The sequence below is a fragment of the Pungitius pungitius genome, chromosome 6 (assembly GCF_949316345.1).
Source record: "Pungitius pungitius chromosome 6, fPunPun2.1, whole genome shotgun sequence".
In the NCBI taxonomy this organism is placed as follows: domain Eukaryota; kingdom Metazoa; phylum Chordata; class Actinopteri; order Perciformes; family Gasterosteidae; genus Pungitius; species Pungitius pungitius.
In genome coordinates, this window is record NC_084905.1 from 18,347,109 (window position 1) to 18,368,468 (window position 21,360).

The 21,360-nt window shown below is 44.6% G+C and overlaps 2 protein-coding genes across 5 annotated transcripts in view; both read right to left on the bottom strand.

The window, feature by feature from the left end:
• tubgcp6 (tubulin gamma complex component 6) overlaps positions 1–13,229 on the bottom strand; it is a 24,537-nt gene extending 11,308 nt beyond the window's left edge. Inside the window, exons 1-17 of one of the 2 annotated variants that reach the window (XM_037450836.2) lie at positions 12,741–13,229; positions 11,608–12,448; positions 11,305–11,468; positions 10,683–10,896; positions 9,676–9,834; positions 9,202–9,323; positions 8,970–9,033; positions 8,737–8,846; positions 8,501–8,592; positions 6,958–7,097; positions 5,088–5,237; positions 4,454–4,535; positions 3,914–4,002; positions 3,334–3,449; positions 2,245–2,383; positions 2,031–2,129; positions 54–1,929 (exon numbers count right to left, since the gene is read on the bottom strand). In XM_037450836.2, coding sequence (XP_037306733.2) covers positions 54–1,929; positions 2,031–2,129; positions 2,245–2,383; positions 3,334–3,449; positions 3,914–4,002; positions 4,454–4,535; positions 5,088–5,237; positions 6,958–7,097; positions 8,501–8,592; positions 8,737–8,846; positions 8,970–9,033; positions 9,202–9,323; positions 9,676–9,834; positions 10,683–10,896; positions 11,305–11,468; positions 11,608–12,402 — 4,411 coding nt within the window. In that variant the 5' untranslated portion in view covers positions 12,403–12,448; positions 12,741–13,229. The remainder of the gene's footprint in view (positions 1–53; positions 1,930–2,030; positions 2,130–2,244; positions 2,384–3,333; positions 3,450–3,913; positions 4,003–4,453; positions 4,536–5,087; positions 5,238–6,957; positions 7,098–8,500; positions 8,593–8,736; positions 8,847–8,969; positions 9,034–9,201; positions 9,324–9,675; positions 9,835–10,682; positions 10,897–11,304; positions 11,469–11,607; positions 12,449–12,740) is intronic. The other variant, XM_037450835.2, reaches the window with a different exon arrangement.
• Positions 13,230–18,248: 5,019 nt separating this feature from the next.
• plxnb2b (plexin b2b) overlaps positions 18,249–21,360 on the bottom strand; it is a 94,972-nt gene continuing 91,860 nt past the window's right edge. For all 3 annotated transcript variants that reach the window (XM_062562837.1, XM_037452422.2, XM_062562836.1), the window contains 5 exons: positions 20,377–20,524; positions 20,082–20,146; positions 19,875–19,950; positions 18,916–18,990; positions 18,249–18,384 (listed from right to left, as the gene is read on the bottom strand). In XM_062562837.1, the coding sequence (XP_062418821.1) occupies positions 18,280–18,384; positions 18,916–18,990; positions 19,875–19,950; positions 20,082–20,146; positions 20,377–20,524 (469 nt within the window). In that variant the 3' untranslated portion in view covers positions 18,249–18,279. The remainder of the gene's footprint in view (positions 18,385–18,915; positions 18,991–19,874; positions 19,951–20,081; positions 20,147–20,376; positions 20,525–21,360) is intronic.

The window sequence follows — 21,360 nt, forward strand, 5'->3', positions numbered from 1 at the left end:
AAGACGGTAGGCTCCAGAGAGTTGCTGCAGAATGTGTGTAAGTGGTTCATTACCTTTAACATCTTCAACGACTTCGGTCTTCTCCTGGTCCAAGATGTCTCTGCCTTTCACCACGCAGCCAACGGCGAGCGAGGAATCTGACGAGTGGCCGTGAGCGCTGCCAGGCAGCGCCGCCGGTGGCGTCTCCGTCCCCAACACAACACAACCCCCCCCCAACTTCGAATCAGACGTGTGACCGTAGACGCTGCCCGGCAGCGGGGATGGATGCGGTTCCGCTTCGCTCACGACACATCCCACGCCCAAGTTTGAGTCCGAGGAATGACCATGCGCACTGCCGGGTAAGGGGGCAAGCTTGGGCTCGGCTCCCGAGACGACGCATCCGGCGCCCAGCCCGGAGTCCGATGAGTGACCATGGGCGCCGCCGGGGAGGGCGGCCAAGGCGGGCTCGGCTCCGGAGACGACGCATCCGGCGCCCAGCCCGGAGTCCGAGGAGTGACCATGGGCGCCGCCGGGGAGGGCGGCCGAGGCGGGCTCGGCCCCCGACGCCACGCAGCCCGACCGAAGCGTGCAGTCCGAGGCGTGGCCGTGCTTACTCCAGCGAGGTCTCGCTTCAGCGACGTTGGACACAAACTCGCCCACTTTGATGTTGGCGTCGGACGAGTGGCCGTGGATGCCGGGAGCAGGACGCGGGGAGGCCGCCCCGGAGATATTTTCCCCGACTTTAATGTGGGAATCTGAGCTGTGACCGTGGACGTTGGTGGACGGCAGACGGGCCACTACTTCCGAAACATGCTCCCCGACTTTAATGTGGGCATCCGAGGCATGGCCGTGGACATTTTGAGAAGGGAGACGAGCCGCCGACTCCGCGACGTATTCCCCGATTTTAATGTGGGCGTCGGAGGAGTGACCGTGAACACTGGAGGAACGTACAGGCGCCTCGGCATCCGAAGCGTGTTCCCCAATCCTGATGTGCGAGTCTGAGGCGTGACCGTGGACGTTGGAGGGTGGGAGGGGAGAGGTTGCGACGTCACCCGCTTTCAGGGGAGCGCTGGAAACGTGAATATCTGGCAAAGACGTATCGTGAGCAGATTCGTCTTGAACATCGGAGCTGTGATCGTGAGTGGTTGGTTCAGGGTTTGCGTCGGGTGGATCACAGTCAGAAGGACTTGTCACTGCCAAGCGAAGACCGTTATCCTCGCCACTTTCTTCCAGTGCAGTGGGTGGGGCTTCCAACACGTCGCAATCTTTAGCAGCCTCAACGGAATGACCTTTGTCTTCATTTCCCACTACTTTACTTTCTAAATCACCAGTTTCATTCGTTGGTTCAGTCATAGAGGCAAACTCTGTCTTGTTGTTTTTTGCCACTGAGCCACTCTCTTCCCCTAGCTGCACGGTGGCTTCAGAGGGATGCCCATAAATGTTTGATTTGAATGTATTCCGGGACTCCTCTAGGGTGTATTGGCCAAGAGGAAAGCTGGATCTGGAGGCTTGGCCAAAGGGGTTGGCTTTGGGGACGGCGTCCTGAAATTGAGACATGTGCTCTCCAATGGGGATGTGGGAAAAAGAGGGATGGTTTTGAAACAACTCCGGCTCAGCAGCAGCTCCCCTGCAAGGCCGTGGCTGGAGTACGGCTTGGCCGGTGATACCCTCGAGTGGACTAAAGGGGGCACTGAAGTCATAGTCTACTATATCTGCTGCGGGACACACTTCAGGTAGGTCAGAGCCAATCGCCTGTAGGGCGACGTCAACCTGCTCACTGCCAGGATTCGGTGACCTGGGAAGAGAATCATTGATGTTCATGTTCTCAGAGAGGAGGACAGAGTCAACTGTTGGGGTGAGAGCAGCCGGGTCAGGTGGTGTTGGTGATACAGCGTTAGCCTCTTGAGGTTCTGCTGGCTGCTGTTCAGATGAATCCTGACTGCGCGGTTCCTGTTAGGAGAAGATGCTCATGAGCACATTCTTCCAGAGAGCATTTTTTAGTACGTTTTTTTTTTTTAATGGGCTTTATGGTGAGACAAATGTATTCGTACCACTGTTGCTGGTGGTGCAGCGGGTTGAGCTGAGGGAACAGGCACCAACACTCCCATGGGAGGTCTCTCTTGGCCTAATGGATTTTTCTCTAGCATTGCCTGGAAATAAGTCACACGTGATTTGCTTAAACGCCCTTCTTTAAATAACTATAATAAAAATGTTGCCCCATGTGTATGTGTGTGTGTGTGTGCATTTGCATTTTACAATACACACCAGAGTCTGCTGCTTGTCATGCATGAAGAACTGAGCCCGGGCTTCGTCGAGTCTCATACGCTGCACCTGCCACATGGCCCGTCTCTCTCTCCGAGCTGCCTCTTCTGACAGACGGCTGTACTGATCTATCAGCTCCTTCCTACAGCGCGGGTGTAGTAAGACACGAGTTTCAAACAAATGTTCCTGGGTAAGGGTTTCCTCTGGAGGAACATGCAGTAAATGCATTACTAAGAAAGGGTTTTTGTCACATAAAGCCACAACTGACGATTATGTCTGTAGACAAAATCTCAATATCCGAGAGTCAGGGAGGGATGCCTTCAAGTCTTTGAGGATCAAATATGCCACCTTGATTTCATGGGATTGTCCTATTTAACTCCAGGTCATGTAGTCACCAGTGGGCTTTGCATTAGATTAGCTTCAAATTAGACAAGCATAAACACAGATGCAGTCTGATAATCTATCATCCTATAAATAATGTCTTATTTAAACACTGAATCCTTTGTATTGGAGTACAAATCATCCAGCAAGCAGTTCCCAAGATAAGCTTTCAAGAGCACGTGCACATGGGCGACAGCGAAGCACATTGGTCTGCAATCTGCTTTCAAGCTCCGTTTGGCTCTGAACTCTATTATGTGCCGTTCCCTTCACAGATTGTCAGCCACTTTAATGATCTATAATTGATTAATCAGTAAAGTCTTTCCTCAATGAAACACAGATTATAGAATACGTTAACAGCACATCCCAAAGGAATGAAAAAAAGGCCTCAGTGAATTGGTTTGGTTAAAGAAGTCATTCATCTCTAACTCCCGATTGAGCAAACAATCAACGTTTAGTCATCTTATGGAAATCCATTTGTTCTAATGCTTGCAATACAGGCTTTGAGCATATATGCTGCGGTAACACGCCAGTATCCCAACTGGATGGTCATTCGGCAAAAGCCCAGCTGCAGCAATATCCCACACAGATGGAGTCGATGCATGTGTTTGCACATAGTTAATATATTCTAGAGCAAGTAAATTCCTGACAGAGATGAATCAATCATAAATAGAACATTTGCATCTCCAGTGGCGGCTGTAAAAGCAGTCCGACCTGGCTCTCTGCTCCAGTTGCTGCTCCAAGGCTTGTAGTCTTTTTTCTCTGTCCCTCAGCTCTCTGGCAAAGCTGAAGTCATCCTCCTCCCGCTTCGTCTTGGCTACACTGCGCCACTGGAGCCAAACACAAACAAACATGTACCGTTGCTTTCGGTTTCTGAATTCGGCATCAAAAGCCACGTGTGCCCAGGGTGAATCACAATTTTTGGATGTCAATGTGTGGATATAAATCAATATTTTAAAGAAGTGAGGGGCCAAATATAACCAGGGGGCAGTGGTGGACATAGTGGAGCATTTTGCATCTAAAGAGCTAAATATTTCCCTCAAGAGAGACAAAACGACCCAAATGATGTAAATGCTAACACTATTTTGTGCTCCCACCATGTTTACCCTGCTTCTATGTGGCCCCCAAAGAAATCTGTTAATATCATATAAAAAATAAGTGCCTTTTTTTGGTCACTCATCACTCTGATATTTTCTCCATCTTCACTTTCTCCGACATTTCTCAACAAATGCATGCACATTCTTTTTCTTAAAATTAGGTAGCATGTGAATAAGGTTGTCACACACACACACACCTCTTGCTCCTGCTTCAGGTGCTGTTTCAGTTCCTCAAAACGCTCCCTCTTCTTGGCCTCGTCAGCCAGACGAAGTGACACCTGGCGCCCTGCAGGAGCCGAGAGAAATAACAGTGGGCTGCTTACTCCCCCAAGTAGAAAAGTACATTACATCTCTCACACTCTCTCTCTCACACACACACACACACACACACACAAACACAACACACAATCACCATCTGCCTCACACAAATATACATATGCCAAGACGTGCACACAGCATCAGGCCAGTCCTCCCAAATTTAGCCACAAATCTTTTTGAGTAATAAACGCCAATTTGATCTTGCAACCATTAGAGCTGTGAGCCAATAGAAAGCATTACTTGTGGCCATCGGCCCTGCATGCACTTCTGAGAAGACAGACGGCAGCTGAAGGACACCCTCGTGGTCCAGAGAGAGGACGTGAGAGTGGGTTATACAGGGGTGTGCATATACATTAGGAGTATATGACATTACACTTGGAGTGTGTGTGTGTGTGTGTGTGTGTGTGTGTAACACTAACCGCGAATGCTCTCCAGGGTTTTGGCCGCTGACTCTCTGACCTGATTGATCAGCTCCTGCCGTGCCTGCTCCACTCGCTGCGCCTTACAAAAGACAGAAAGGAAATCATCATTAACAAGAGATCTCTCCGGCTGCCCTGTCGCTAACCCCTCCTCCCCCACGTCTGCCAGTCAGCACTGCCAGCAGCGCACACGATATAGGTCGTACACACCAGGTTGTTACACTAAATCAAGCATTGTGCAAGGCCCAGACTGCATCATTATAATGACTCGCTGCTGAAATTTGCATTACTTGAGGGGCAGTATCACCTTCACGCATCATGTCGTAATATATAGCCTGTGTAATTAATTGTCTTACTATAGGTTAGCCTTTTCTTCCTGAGCTTTTTTAGGCTTCCATTGATTATTTTGAAGTCTGGTCAGCTTGCAGTGACATAATGTTGTTTTTAGTAAGGGTTAGCACCATGTCTACTTACAGCACATCATCATTTTATCATTCTTAAAGGCAGTCGACCGGATATAGCTGAGGAGAAGCAATGTTGACAATTGCGTCAAAAACACAAGAAGAAATGGGTTTTAAAATAAACCCCAGGTAAGATGCGACTGGGTGGGAACAATATGCATGAGTATCAGTACTTGCTCCTCCCTGCTGATGGCGCTGTGCTTAGCAACCCTCTCCATTCGTCCTCGATACACAGCACAGTCCCTCTCGATCTCCTCCACCTCCTGCAGGGAGAACGTGACAGCAATGCGAGGCACCGGCAGCTCCGACCAGCAGATGTAGTGCTGTGAACACACGGCAAAAAGAAAGCTTGAACCAATCACCGGCTCATTGTTTTAAGTCTTCATCCTGGCATGTTATTTTGGTGACATCATGGGTTTTGATTTGGCCGTGATTTTCGTGATTAGTTGATTGGTCTTTAAACCCCCAGGAAGGAGTGCTGTGTCTCATTATGGAAGACAACAGCTGAAATCAGTAAATATTTGTCATTTCAGCATCAAAATAGTGGATTCATTTGGTGCCAATTCATAATTGAATGTAACAAGTACAATGATCACCAGCAGAGAGTAATTTAAGTTGTAGTGTATCCGCCTGATGGTAAATTATTTTGAATAACTTAGTGTCTAGCGCTAAACCCACGCAGCAAAATATTTCATTCAAAAGATCCACCATAATGTAGTTTTTCTTCTTAAAAAGCATATCATATTTAGCTACGTCAACACTGAGATAATTTTACATCTGCAGTCCAGAGATATGTTCAGCAATAACCGGCTTAAATTAGAAGAACACTGCAGTTACAGAATGCACATTAGTCCGAAGCAGGAGCCCTGCGTCTTAGGTCAGGCGGGTGGAGTGAAAAAGAACATTACATGCTGGTAAATTAGCAGGTGAGTCAGAGAAAATTGAGCACAAATTAATACAATTAGATTACATAAAACTTAAACGCTTCGATTGGCTCTTAGCATTCAACGGCCATGCAAAGCTTCATGCTGCCGCACCAGGTGCAGAGAGCAGTGCTGGGAAAACCATGGTAACCCATAGCGATACACTGACTGTATTTAGTGTTCAACACCCATTGGTTTGCCATGTAGAAAATTCCAATAAATGCACAATATTAAAGGAATATAATTTATATTATAAACAAATAATTGATTAGTTTGGCAACAATTTGATTGATAATAGTAAATAAAAGTAAAAATAGGGATTATTTCTGCTGTTAAGTTTAAATGACATTTTGTACTATTTCCTTTTGTATAATTTACCTAAGAGATGCAGAAAAAAATAAGCACATTCATTTATATCAAAATAATCGTTATCTGACCGATAACATTTTGATTCATTTTCCAATCATCCAAAGTTATACCTTCAAGTGTCTTGCTTTGTCTGACCAAGAGTCCAAAACTTAATTATATTATATTTAAATTGATATAAGACAGAAAAGCTCATGAAAAATAGGTCATTACTTAAAAAAAGTTACCAATAACATTACTGTAGATGCATCACAATTGATTTTTTATCAAAGCAGGACTCAAAGTGGCAAAAGACCGCAGTAACAGTGAGCAAAAACAGTTCAAAGTTCAAATGTCTGCCGAACAAGATGAACAATTTTTCACAATAATGATGCAAGAGCCCGTCTCCCCATATGTTGCAGTATTGATTATTTGTCCTATGCCCTTACGGCAGTATGGATTTCCAGATGGAAGCATGTTGTGGCAAGTAGATAACTGTGGGGTGCATGTGGATTCTGTGGATGGTAGAGCCATCCATCTATTAGTCTATTCAGTACATTGACTGCGAAAAGCAAGAAATACACGGTAGGGTTATCTAAAAGCTTTATCGTTTTATATGCCTGATATATTCCCCCCCAAAAAACGTCAAACGGATCTCTTTGTACAGAATAAATTAGGACGTGATTAGATTATATGCACTAATATCTTTACAGAACATCCCTCTGCATAAATCCCCTGTCTGCATATATGAATGTGTTAAATGTGCAAAACAAACCTGCGGGCAGCAGATTTTGAGGAGGTTGATGGTCTTCCCACAGACGTACACGTCATTGCCGATGTGTCTCAGGAAGACGGGCACACAGTCCTCCACATCCTTTGAGATCAGAGTGTAGCCTTGGACCCAAAAGTGTTTGTCTGCACAGATTGAAAGACTCTTTTAACATGCTGTTCCGCTACTTAAAGCCAGTTTTACTGCTCCATTATGTATGATAACAGTACGACACACTCGGCGGCTGGAGAGAAATAACAGTAGTGTAGTATTATTCAGGCTGCACTAGGCCTACAACTTTTCCTCATTAATATGACTTACGAAGCACGGCAAAACTCGGTCGCCTGAATTAACACATGGAAATTGTTAGCGCTTAGCTCAGTGATCCTAAAAAAATAAATAATAATAAAAAAGGAATGCGCTGAGCTTCGAGAACTCTTTACAGAAAGCCAGCGTCTTGCCAAGAAAGCTTAGCTGCTGATTGCTTCCTTGCCTGACGCACTTCGAGGAGAACAATGACATTTGTGTGTCCTCCAAAAGGCAGAAGCCAGAAGTGCAGAAGGTTCACAGTAGAAGTTGATGAGGTGTAGCCAATGAGCAAATGATCTTCTTCGCCAGACAAAGTCGGGGTGATGGTCTGACCTTCAATGGGGTCTTGCAGGACATACAATGTTTGGACAGGCTACAATGATTCACATAGAACCCTATTAATGGAGGACTGGCAAAATGAAGCAACTCCTCATTTGGGGAACAGGTTTTCCTTAAGAGTATAATTTCCTGACAAACCACCACCTCATACAGGGCTGGAACTAACGATCGTTTGCATTATCGATTCATTTGATGATTATAATTGTCGTAAATAGTGTAAAATGTGTATTTTTTATAATGTAAAATGCCAACAACATTTTGCTAGAGCACTCAGATTCATGCGTATATGACTGAAAAGCAATAAATCAGTCAATTTGAGGAGAAAAAAAGCTGCAGGCAAAAGGCCTTTGTTCAACAAAATACTTAATAGCAAAATAAATGAATATGAAACTTCTTCCGTCCTTTGGTCATATCCAATTTCTTTTTAAAAATACAAAATTCTGGGCTAGGGCTGGTTCTGCCAACTTGGGAGATCCCTAGTTATTGATATTGTCTGATACATTTTGCTTAGGGCTATAAGAATCAAACTGAAAATAATAAAATATGTTTAGATCTAACAGATGGGTCTGTATGTATCTGCAATGAAATAATGATCTCATCCTGTCTAAATGCTACTCTTCTGCTCTCAAGTCATTCATTAAATAAGAATATAAATCAGCTTTGTCAAATGTGGCGTACCAAGCATTGCGTCGGTCTTCAAAGCTGCAGGAGCTGATTTTGTTTCCCACTGATGGGTCATCCAATAACGTCATGGCATTCTTCATAAATACAAGGATAAATCTAACTGGCAATAAAGGCTGTAACGACCATTTCTTTTTTTTCTGCTTAACAATGTGTAGAGCAGGCTTTTCACTTGTAGGTCTCGCTGACCGAGGATGGCTTGTGTTTGTTTTCTTCTCACCTCTAGAGCTGAGATAGTCCTCATTGACCTGGATCATGAACTCTCCATAAACATCACGAAAAACACCACTATACACCCAGTCGGACACGAACCTGAGGAAAGTACAGGAAAAGCACAACCAGTCCTGACAGTCCTTATGAACATAATAGCAATAATATACAAATATGTATCCCATTTTTGGGTTACATCATTTTGCTTTGAAGACACACGTCGGCTTGAGCAACACAGTGACTCACCGTGTATAAGGTTCACAGCTGCTCTTAAGCAGCGACAGCAGCACCGGATAGTTCTCGTTGCTGCAGTTATTCTGCGCTTCTTTGTACAGGTAGGACAGCAGTTTAACACCCTGAGGAGAGCCACAGGACACTGAGCTGACATTCCATCCGATAGGCTAAACGCGGCCATGGTGGATGACATTTTGCAGTTTGCAGAAAAGAAGAAAAGAAGAAAAAAAAAAAAGAGCACTAACCACAGGGAAGGTCGCTTGGCTTGCACCCAAAGGCCCATCTACACAGCACAGCTCTGACAGGTACCTTAGATTCAAAAGAAAGGAGGGTGGTTGTTGTTTACAGATCCGATGATATTGACATTCAGGTCCTCTGGGACGCAACCATAATGTTGACTGAGTGAGGTTGATGTTCAAAGGAGTGAAATTAATACCAGACACAAAGGGAAAATAAATAAAGGCGGTTTGACCTCACCTTAGTTGGCGGCCCACTTTGCGAAAGAGGAAGCCAATGGTCAGCAGGCTGAGGGTGGGTGGAGTGCTGAGAACACAAGCCCTGTAGTAATGCAGATACTTCCGCAGACCACCTGTAAAAGCCTTGGAAAGAAGCGCCATGTTGTTTATTTATTGGGTCGTATATGACTCTGAATTAAATCAAACCACTAAAACTGACGATACATTCAGTATGGATAATAGAAGAAAAAAAATGCACCTGCCCTTTTTAAATTGACATGCCTTTGTGATATTTGGAGCTGCCAATCAGCCTTGTGTACTAAAACTCTTTTCTTAAATTATCATATTCTTATTTTTAGATTGTTTAATTTTTGTGTACTTGTGTTAAAAAATACAAATTGCCACAACTATGGTAACAACAATAGTCCCATGCAGAGTAGAGAGGGTCAGGATAAAATGCAGTCTCTTTGGTAATAATGGTGATAAAGCAACATACCTGTAAGACGAGGCCTTTCTTGTCGGCACTCTGCAGAGAAAAGCGGCTAAGCCTCAAGTAGTGGGTGCCGTGCTGGGCCAGCTCCGCCAAGAGACGAGACACACTCTCTGGAGAGGCTCCCGACACGCACACCCCAGGTCTCACATCGAACTGAACACTCTGCAAAGGAGATTACATAGTTATTGCTGGAGGAAAAAAACAGTGAATAACATCTAGTAAACAAACCCTACAGCAAAGACCGTCTTTGAAAAGCTTATGATATAGATTTTCTCTTCTTTATGTGTCATCTCCATGGTGATTTCTGAAGGCATGGTTTGTGGTGTTATTATATTAGACTGCAATATATAAATCAGGTGTTGTTCATAGTTGCTTTATGAGAGATGGATCCCAGACAGGACCGACCCTTCTGGGGGGGACAGAAATAACGGACAATATATTGCAATCTAGCACAACACCACCACCAAGAGCCGCCTCTAGGATTACTTTTGTTTAATGAACACTTCTCTGACTTTTTCAACAAAACTTGTGATATCATAAGCCTATAAAATTGTATGATGCAGGACTTGGAGGTAATAGATTACATTCAATGTTAACGGTATTTTTTCCCATTAAGTTTTTATCATTAAACATAAAAGCTCTCATGTGGTTTTGTTTTTAGCATTAAGAATATTGTCATTTATTTTCTCATCTTGTGATGCATCTTGTCAGGAGACTAACTGTGCTTGACACTGCCATATTATTTTATTTTCGTAGTTTTGCGGTAATATGCTTTCATAAGCCCACTGGCTTTGTTTTATACATTGCACAAACACAGATTGGCCATTGATTCGGTTTTTAGTCTCTCTACTCTCTGTGTTTCTTTTATTTATTGTGGTCCCAGTGCGTTTATCACCTCATTCACATTTATCACTTCGGTCTGACCGAACCCCCCCAAAAAAACCATCAGATCACCTGCGTTTTATTGCATTCAGGAGACCAATAAATAAAGATAACGCACAGGAACGCACCTGGTTGAGAGGGAAGGTCGTCGACGCCACTCCGATCAAAACGTTGAGAAGGTCAAATACCAGTTGTGCTTGAGAGTCCAGGGGCAGAGGAAGGAGAGGAGATGGTGTGGCGGTGCTGACCACCCTCATCTCCCCCTCCCATAGACGATAAAGCTGGTCGAAGGCCTCCCTGCCTCCCTCTGTAAGATAGAGCGACTCCCTTTTCCCCGGCGGGCTGGTAAGAAAACAATTGTGTAATTTGGTGTTGGGAGAGTGACAACAAAATCAACTATGAGTGGAGATCTCTATTACATTGGTGACTCAGCAGGTTGTCAATAAAATGATCTCAAACAATCAAGCTAAAATTATCCACTGGTTCTCAATCTTCAATTCTGATCTTTTAATGTTATAGATTTAGATGTAAATTAAATCTTTTTGAGTTTCTACCCTTTGTCTGAACAAAAAATGGATCACCTCAAAGTTTCTGATATTTTACTAATTTAAAAGATTCCAGAGTTAATCGAAAAATAATAAATCAGAATTGGCGAGTGTGGCCCCCACCATGTTAAATGAACTTTCTCTGTTAAGTAGTCTGACGTTATTATGATGAAACTATTAACAGCACAAGTGACCTGTCACTTACCAGCCAACAGACTCCCAGCAGCGGCGTCTTCCAGGCTCAAACGTGCGGAGAGCCTCCCATATATCAACGTCTGGAATGGGGCTGGTCTCTGACATAGAGTCTGGGGTCATGTTGGAAGCGGACTGGAAGCCCTCATCCTCAGACTGATCTAAACACGAGGGGACCTGCACAGGGAAGAATTACTCCTTATTCAAATAGAATGTGCAAATTTGAACCCAACGGCATGTTAAAATGACATTAAACTGATCATGACCAAGCAACTACAAAAAAGTGCATTGGCATAGACTCTAGGAAAGTACTAACCCTTATAACCAACCCAGTCACATCAATATTACTGGGAACAGGAGGCAGGTCCAGTCTTATGTCTATGTCTGAGGTGCGTGTATGCTGCAGAGCTCCAAACAGCGTCATCCTGGTATCCCGTTCAAATCTCTCTTCCGCTTCCAATTTAGTTCTCAGAGCAAGCAGCCCTGTGCCTGGAGGAGCATCCATCAACCTCTGTGTTCCACACAAGCTCTCCAAAGTCCCCCATTCCTCGCCACACACTAGACCCCACGCCCGGGCCTCCAGCCTCTGCAGCTCTTCGCTCTGGTAGCCCCAGGGTTGAGGCCTCCGCAGCACGGGCCTCTCTCGTCTCATGTAGTCGCTGCTAAAAGAGGTAGGGGGTGGAGGTGCCGAACCAGCTAGATGTACCAACAGCTCCAGGACCGCGTCGATTTCCTTGAGCCCAGACGATGCTCCCTCGTGCAGCATCCCCAGCTGCTCCTCCAACCTCTCTGCTTCCTCTCGGCACCCCGCCACCCGCAAATCAAAGCATATCATCAGGACTTTGTTTTTGGGCGGCGTATTATCGGTGATTCTCGCTCCTGATGCAGACCCTTTGGCGTCGTCCTGAAATAGCTTGGACAGCAGCGAGCCGTAAGCACACTTCTTGAGGGCTCTGCGGAAGCCTTCTCTTGAGACTCCACCCAGGGCACGACGTTTCCAGGACACCCCAGACAGGCTGCTGTCACACAGGGCACCCAGCAGCTCAGTGATGCTGCTGCTGCTGCTGCTGTTGCAGCTGGACTTCGTGGAGTTGTTGGGGCTCGAGTACATGGTGGCACTGCTACCTCAGCCTGAAGGAGTGGAACCAAATGGATCTCTGTTGGACGGAAATGACACAGAGACACAGTAAACATGCATCGAGATTTTAGGAAATTAAATATGTTAGAAACGCCTACAGACCAATCCTAATTAACTAACGTGTATTACCTTAACTAAGAAAGTAACGTCAGCTTTAAGTTAAGATGAATTAACGATACACCAGCTAACGGCAAATAACGTTAGCTAGCTAAGCCAACATTTAGCTAGCGTATAATACTGTGACGTTATATGAAACTGCATATTGCAAAAGACTTCCAAGTTTCAAAACAATGCTTTTTGAGATTATTTACCCTCTCGACGCGGTCTGTTTTTGTTGATTCAGAGTGACAGCTTCAAACTCGCATCCGCCCTGAGTGAGTGCTTCCAGTACATGCTAGCGTTTGTTGTTAGCAAGCCCCTACGAATCAACTAACGTTAACGTTAGCTTTCCTGCTCAGCTTGTGTGGTACGCATAAAAACCCCAGTGGGTGGCTCCCCTACACAGCTTCCATATGTCTTTAATATTCATACAATATGGTTTCTTGTTCCGGGATATTAGTAATAGTTTAATGTTGTTGTCGCTAGCTAACCGCTAGCCGGACGCTTCATTCATATTTCATGATCTACCGCGAGCTAACGAGAGATTTAGATTCTGCCCCCTTTGATCTGATTGGACAATCGAATGTTGAGACTCCGGTGATTGGCTGTTGGAGAAGCCACGCTGATTGGTCAAGGGGATTAGTCAGTCAAAGAAAGGCATTTTGTTGCATTCTGGAAATACGGGAAAAAAACTGTACATAACAGCTTTCACCCTATTCGCCAGTGGTTATCAATAAAAACATCTAACGTAGAAGCTTGTCTCTCAATTTCCGTTGATTAAATCTGTAGTCAGTCACCACCAGGAAGGAATGACATCACTTCAAGCCATATTCGGAATTTGGCACCGGTCTGAATCATTGAATCAATGGCACTTTTGTCACGTTTTTATATGGATTTTATGGATGTTTCAAAGTAAAGCGGATGTTGTTGCCCCCCCCCCCCCCCCCCCCCCCCCACCCCCCCTAATGCTTCCAACAATCAATAACTTGAGCATACAGTACCCGGGCATGCGTGAGTACTGTTATAAGACAGACCTGAAATCTCACCTTCTCCACACCATCTCATCTGGGGACAGTGTTAATATGGAGACACTATGGTCTCAGTTGAAATGTGTGTACAATGCTCATATGTGAATTGTTCATCACACAGGACATTTGACATGCCTGCTGCATATTTAAAATCTGTGTGGAACTTGCCTGAAATACACCAGCCTTTAAACAGTTACGAAAACGGTTATTTCACACCTTTAGAAAAACTGGCAAGTATTTTCAATGTCTCTTATTCTATGTTAAACCAATGGTTCTTGTGTATATTATGTGTGGTAAATGCCTGCATGCGCAATGTGTGTCTATGCTCACTGTGTTATATGTGGTTTCACACTCACCTCCCAGAGAACATTGTTCTTTAGACCAGTCTCCCCCCCCCTCCCTCTTAGCCTATTAAACTAAGCTGTCAAAGAAACCACAGCTGAATTGTAACGTCTACAATAGCTTGGACCTCCTTGGTTTGAGGAAGTTTAAATCCAAATCCCTCTCAATGTGTAGTTTCAACCTCGTTAAGATTGCAACCCAACAGGATATTTCATTTTGCTGCGGGGTTCTTGCAGAGTGTAGCGAGCCATAGAATCAGTTGTTGGTAGGTCTTAAATTATTCATCAGAACAACTGTTTAAAAATGACACCACGCCATCATTGTTGTTTTTATTTTCAAGTCCTCCTCCTCTTCCCTCCCTAAGGCAAAGGAAATCAAAGCAAAGTCTCATTAGATGGTTCGAAACAAGCTAGCGAAATGCAGCCTGCCGGTAAACACAACCATCTCCTGCTGAAGGAGAGGTTGGCTGCAAAGCCTCCCAGGCAGAAGAAGAGAAGCCAGCAAAATGCTGATTTTAACACGTCTTGACAGAAACCCTGTGCCTTATCACGGACTTCTGGAAATTCAAGGGGATGGTTAGTTTAGAGGACATTATCACAAGTGCAGTGCAATAACGTTGACTCCAAAAAATGATGTAAGCTGCGCGTCTCAATAGAAATACGAAGTACAGTATTGCCTGTGATTTCCAGCGGCGATCAAGGACGGTGTACAAGATGGCGCGCTTGTGATAATCAAGTCTAATCACTCCGAACCCCTTTGAAGTTGTGCAATCTGTTCCCGCATCAATGATCTGCTCCGTTAGACCGCGGCCTGTACAGGCCTCTGGTCCGCCTCTGACATCCCCGCCCTTACGTCAGGGTTTGTTAAGCAGTCGGTGGAGGCAATTTTGCCTTTCATCTCTCTTTTCTCCAATTTCATTTTTACGCCGTCAGTGCTAAATTAATGTTTTCGCTGCAATTTTTCAAGCATCCCCGCAGATGACAGAGATTCCGTGCGGCCGTTTACCCGATCAGTTATTTCATGAAGCCAGACCTTTTGCTTCCAGTCGGCACTCTGAGACGTGTGACAGAAACCAGATGTGGCATTTGGGGGGGAAAAGGCGCCATCAGCCATGATTATCATAGTGTATGCCCCATATAACCACTGATGCCATCAAGAAAGTACTTTGAGGACATAATACTTCCAAATATCTGAAGAAGATTGTCATGCACTTGGCCCTCTCTTTATTGTAAATTGATTGGTGGATTTATGGCAATGATCACTTATTCAAACCTACTAATCACTCCTGCTTGTGTTCTCCAGTGAGGGGAATGTAATGCTGCATAAATACCCTTTAAGTTTTAAAGCAAGGATTCAGTTCACTTTAATGAAACCTGCTGCAAGTGTTACTCCCTCAGCCAAGGTGATTGTGACTCATGCAATATGCATGGGAGGTGACTGTTCAATTGAAGCAAATCAATATTCTTAAAGTGAAAGAAACACAGCAGAAATGAAGGGCGTATATGTCTCTGAGTTTATTCACGGAGGAGTGTATGATGAAATCTGTGGGTAACTGCACCGTCCACACACAACTTTTGTCAAAATTAAGTCCATCCAGTACAACTAAATCAGGTACAAGATCGAGATTCTCCTGAGCTGCCTTAGATGAAAAGTTGGCTCCCATTACTGGAAATGGAGTGTCCAAGTTTCTCTTTATCATTACAGCACATTCACAATTTTCAAAATGGAAATAGGTCTCGACATCTGCACAAATAGCTTTTTTTCTCTTTTGTTTTTTTTTTCTTCCCCAGGACTCAATGCATAGGATTATACAGTTAAGATACAGTATTTCAACATGTTTTACAAAGATTTATATGGTATAGGAAACGAGAAAATAAAAATAATAACTGCACAGCAGTAAGAAAAGTCATTTGTCGAGTATAGATTGTAATTTATCGTACACACTGAGGAACAGCTTCGAAACACAAGCCGAAAGAAAATAAACACTGCTGGAACACTTTTGCGCTATATTCAATCTACACAAGGTCACCCTTTTGATTTCAGACTAATTTAAGAATGCCAGACATTTTCAAGGGAAACCCGAATCACATTGGCCACATTGTTTTACATTGATCCATTTTGGCCTTTTGCCTCAAAGCCACCAAAGTCCTACTAAGCACACGTCACAGACACCCAAAGGAAATGCACACATCGAAACTGCAACCGTAAAATAAATCATACTGAAATGTCTTCAGCCTATTGGCACGTACATGGCTGCTGTAGGGCATGTAGGAATTTAGACAGCACACATAATATCACAAGTCCAAGTACATTGCTGTGTCTATATCACTATCGTCATCATAATCACTTAGGTTACCAATAGAATAATTTAGAAACAATATATATGTATCATCCTACTCAATAAGGCACATTTTTGGTTAAAGAAAGGCTCTGAAAGAAGCGTCTTGCATCAACTCTGTCAGTGAAGGCGGAGTCAGCAGTAAACAACGGCGGAGACGGCGGCGGCGGCGACGACGACGACGGGAGTCTGCGGTCGGCATGCAATTAAAGATCGAAAGCCTCCCCTGCTGATTCCATTATACAGAGTGCCACTCTGCACCGAGTGGGCAGTGCCGAGTGCTGTTGGTCGGGATGCCAGAGTGCCACGCTGCAGGCAGCAGGCAGACGGGCAGGCTCGGAGGTCTGTGCAAACCTCTCTCTAGCCAAGGCAGGAATCGTTAACATTCTGGGGTCTCTGGAGCTCGTCGCGCTCGGTCAACTACCCGCATCCGTGATCAGATACGAGGGGGGGGGGGGGGGGGGGGGGTACAATTAAATCATCATCCTGTCAACGGCGTAAACCCCGCCAATAAGGGACGAAGCTCGGTGGCGTTCAATGGCCCAAGAAATATCAGACCCTCGTCGCGACACCCTGTCGAACACCTCGGCTCGGACTCTGACACGCCAACGACTCAATTACTCTAACAATTATGTACACGATTGAATCTGATCTCCCCAACATCACACGAGGGGTAGAATCGCTGTAATTTGTTCAAAATTACCAAGTACCAACTGCATCTCTGGCAGGTAGTCAGCAAAAGTCTATTTCATAGCTTTAGTGGCCCGATGCCTGATGACTATTTGAGACATTACAAGAGCAGTACAAAAAAAAAAAAAAATCATGAACACTAACAAATTAAACTGTGTGAAAATGTCTCTAACATATTGCTGAATTGCTACTGGATGTGAATACACATAGTAAGCTAGTGTGAGTGTCGATTGTGGCTCATTCTGACATTATTGCAGTGCTAACATTGTTCCATGGCAGAATAAAGTTGCTTCTAGCCGACACAAAAAAAAAAAAAAGTTTTACAGCACAGCAAAAATACGAACGGAAATGTCTTAAAAACCTTTTGAAATGTCCCTCTGTGCTTTAGTTGAAGTGGAATGTATCATGGCACTGTACAATAAAGGGAGACAGACTGTGCTATTACCGATTCCCACAAGCACAAACGGCAATCCGACTTGAAAGCGTCAAAATGACTCCACTCAAAACTATTCTGTAACTTTCTATTGACCAAGCCATCATTTGAGCCTCTGTGCATTGCTAGATCCACCCGGTGTCCCGGTGAGGGACCTCCTGGTCTCTGTCAAACAGCTCTGTGAGAGCACAGGCTCCAGTGTGCCACCGGGTGTGAGGGATTCAAATGACGGAAAGCGGGTGCCCCCCCTTTCGCGCCTGACCGTAGGCATCCTGTGTGTGCATACCCATTCGCACACATTCACACACACTTAGAATTTAGCAACGCACTCTCTTGTTCACACGTGTTTACTTCACACAGACATCTACGCACACACAGGCTAATAAAAACACTATCCGCACCACACCGTGATCCATTTAAAAAGATAGTTTGTTTTCTTTATAAAGCTTTCCGCATAAAGACTGCACAATAAAAAAAATATATAATACAATTCTTAAAACCTTTTTCTACACAGAAAGAAATTGAACATCTGATTATCGCCTGTGCCTCCACAGAGGGGCTTAATTCTCAGAGATAGGTCTACCGCACTGCATTGTGGGAGCAATATTCAGCGAAGCGTGAATGAGCGAGCAGACCTTTAAGGTTTGGCAAGTGAGCTTTAAGGCGTACCTATGACAGTGTAACACATCATTTTCCTCCCCCTTTCGCTCTTTATCTGCATGTCATTTAAGTCCCTGCTACTCCACAGCCAACACATTTGTCCAATATTTGTCCAAAAGTTGTACAATATACACAACCACTTGAGTCCCCTCCTCTCACTTTCATTTTTACTTCCAAGTTTTATACTCTAAATGAAGAAACCAGCCTGTGTAGTCACTACCATTCCCCGCCCCCCCCCCCCCTCCTCCTCCACTCGTGGGTTAGAGATCAGTCACTTTGTTTTCCAGGGCGGCTGCTATCTGCTGGAGCCGCAAGGACAGCTGTTTACTCTGGGCAGCTGGGTCCTCTTCCAGGGAAGCGATGATCTGAAGGAGGGATGGAAGGAGAGAAAGAGGGGAGGATGAGGGAGAAGTCGGATAGGATGAGCAAAGAATTGTGCGAAGGAGGTGCAAGGGAAGGGGGGGGGGGACAGGGGAGACGGGGAGAGAATGAGAAGAGGACAAAGAGGAAGGAAAAGGGCAGAAAGTGGGAGGAGAGGATGGTGTTATTTGACATTAACGGTCACGTCATATAAGCTGTTATTGTTTGCAAGCAACACTTAGGGGAGACTGACAGCCCCATTTGTTTATCCAACTTGTTCATTAGGTTTTGTTTATCCCCCTTTTTGTGACCTCAAGTGGCAATGCACAATGGACGCTTAAAAAATCAATTCCCAGAGCAATTTTCCAATTCACATCCCACAGAAATGCTTTCAATTAAAATTTCATACAAATCAGTCTTCTGGCATATCAAGAGTGAAGAGAGAGAAAAAAGGAAAAGCAATAATATAGTGGGCAGTAGTGCATTCAGTGGCATATTCTCCTTTGGGTGCGATAGGAAAGAAAAGGGCCTCATACCCCATCATAGTATTTGCTGGCGTATTGATAGAGCTGATGGAGAGCCACTTGTGTGTTCAGTTTGTCTGTGTGAGACTGGAAAAGAAGAAAAAACAAACAATTAATGACAAAATGGAACTTGACCATGAAACTGTGGTGTTGAACAAGTTACAATACCAGATATACAAAAACATACAAATCAACTCTTTTTAGCATTCGATAGTTAATTGCAGAGTACGCCATTCCCACGCTGCTCGCAAATTGCCTAACTATGCTGAGGGATTCAAAGGAAACAATCTCGTATCCTACTGATATCGTCCTCGTGGTTTGCCCTCCTACATCTGCATTGCAACCGCATTGAGTTACTGCTCACGCGGAACTACTACTGGATATCAGGAGTTCGTTCATTGAGAGAAACAGTAGGTGGAGATATTAACAGTTGCACGGGCCAATTTGCACACCTCCTCCACAATATAACCAACTCCTGCTCCTGGGCCCTGTTGCTGTTCTGGGAAGCTTGTCGCACAGCATGAATTCAGATTGAAGCAGCAGCAGCAGAAATTATTGAGAGGCTTTGTGTTTGCACTAAAAAAACAGACAAAACCAATCACTTTTCCATTGTATTTCTGACCAAATAGCTGCTTAAGCAATGCTACTTTGGTGTTAAACGTCGCTTTCCGTTTCCATGGTAACCAAAGAAGTCACATAATCAACAAGGGCCGAGCTTGAAGTGGCAATCTGAACGTTTTTTATCTAAATAAATGTACATTAAGGTACAGAGAAGGCGGATGAAAGTAACATTATATAACTGCAGTATTAACAAATGTTTCTCCCTTATGCAAAAATGGAAGTATGCACAGAAATTTAAACATGCATAAACATAAAGTCTAAGCAAAATCCCATTGTTGTCCTCTGAAGGATTAGAACTTTAATAGCAAAGCGATCTAAGTGGAACAGCAAATGACGGCAGTGTTTCTCACCCGTGACACCTCTGCCAGATGAGTGTTCATGTCCTGATCACTGACAGGAACCATCTGCCTGATGCCCTTGTAGTAACTACACACACGGAGAGAGGGAGCAGGACGTTTTAATCACCAGCTTCTATAATAGTTATTGACAATCTCTTAAACGAGGCCCCTTTCAAATCATCAGAAGATCAAAGGGAATATCGTGCGGATCGGACTTACTCATCCACCATCTTCTTGTAGGTGGAGATCTCCTTTGCATAGAGTAGTTTGTTACTTGGAGAGTCCTAGAGACAAAAAGGTGGACACAAGAATGAAAAACAACGGCACTTTACGAATGAGTGACCTTTGACGTTCCCACTTCTCACTCCGTCTCACTCCGTCTCACTCCTCGTGAAACCCACTTCATGGTCGGTTATCCCATCTTTCCCTCTTGCCCTCTCGTTCCCTCAACTCACACCCTCCTCCGCTCCTTCTCGCTCCCTTCCCCCCCTTCCCCGCTTTCCCCCCCACTTACGCGGCTGAGTTTGTGCTCGCTCTTGGTGCAGGCGTCCATGAAGGTCTGGGCGATGACGGAGAGCGAGGCGTCCACCACTTCAGACACGTGGACATCAAAGGTGAAGTGGGGATTCTTGAGGATGTTCACCCAGAAGCGCAGAGGAAGACTGCGCGTGTGGGGGGGGGGGGGGGGGGGTGGTGGGGGGGAGGGGGAAGAGTTATCGTTGGTTATCATTAGTACTGCTCCTGGACGGGGGCCGACGTCTAATCAACCGCATCACATCTATAAATTCATTTGAGTCAGAGGGGCCCATTTCATGTGTGAGAGCACTTTGCCTGAGGTTCAATTGAGTTCAGTACGAGATAATAACAGGGATGGAGCAAAGCCTTTCTTGTGCGTGTCATTTTATTCAGAACAATACCCATCAATTGTCAGCTTGTATTATTATTTCATAGGATACTGACCCGTTGGAGAACCACTGCCGTTGTATGAAAATGAAATAAAGATGAAAAAAAAAACAACGATAATAAAAGTAATCTACAAGTGAATGAGGCTTTTTGTCATCTAATAAAAGAGTGATGAGAATTGTTTAACACGAAAAAAAACTTTGACCTTTCAAGTTGGCGCGCAGCTTCCCAACCCAAAAGCACCGACTTCAATGCAACACTTGAGCACGCTCGCTAATTTCCCCTCTGAACATGAAAAAAAAAAAAAAAAATCACGCTCCATGCGCTCATTTTCAACCTCATGGCCACATGGGGGATTCAAAGGGATGCACGAGGTACAGTAGTTTCTAAAAAAAAAATCCCCCTCCCTGATCCGTGCGAATGCCTCGCCACTTGAGACGCAAGGCGCAAACCGTGTAAAATTCATACCGGTTTAGTGGTATCTCCGGGGAAAGCTGCCGAAGAGAATACAATACAAGCATAAAAATAGCGATGTTGCTATAATCACAGAATGAAATTAGCTTGGGACATAATTACCATGTTTGTTTGTTTGTTG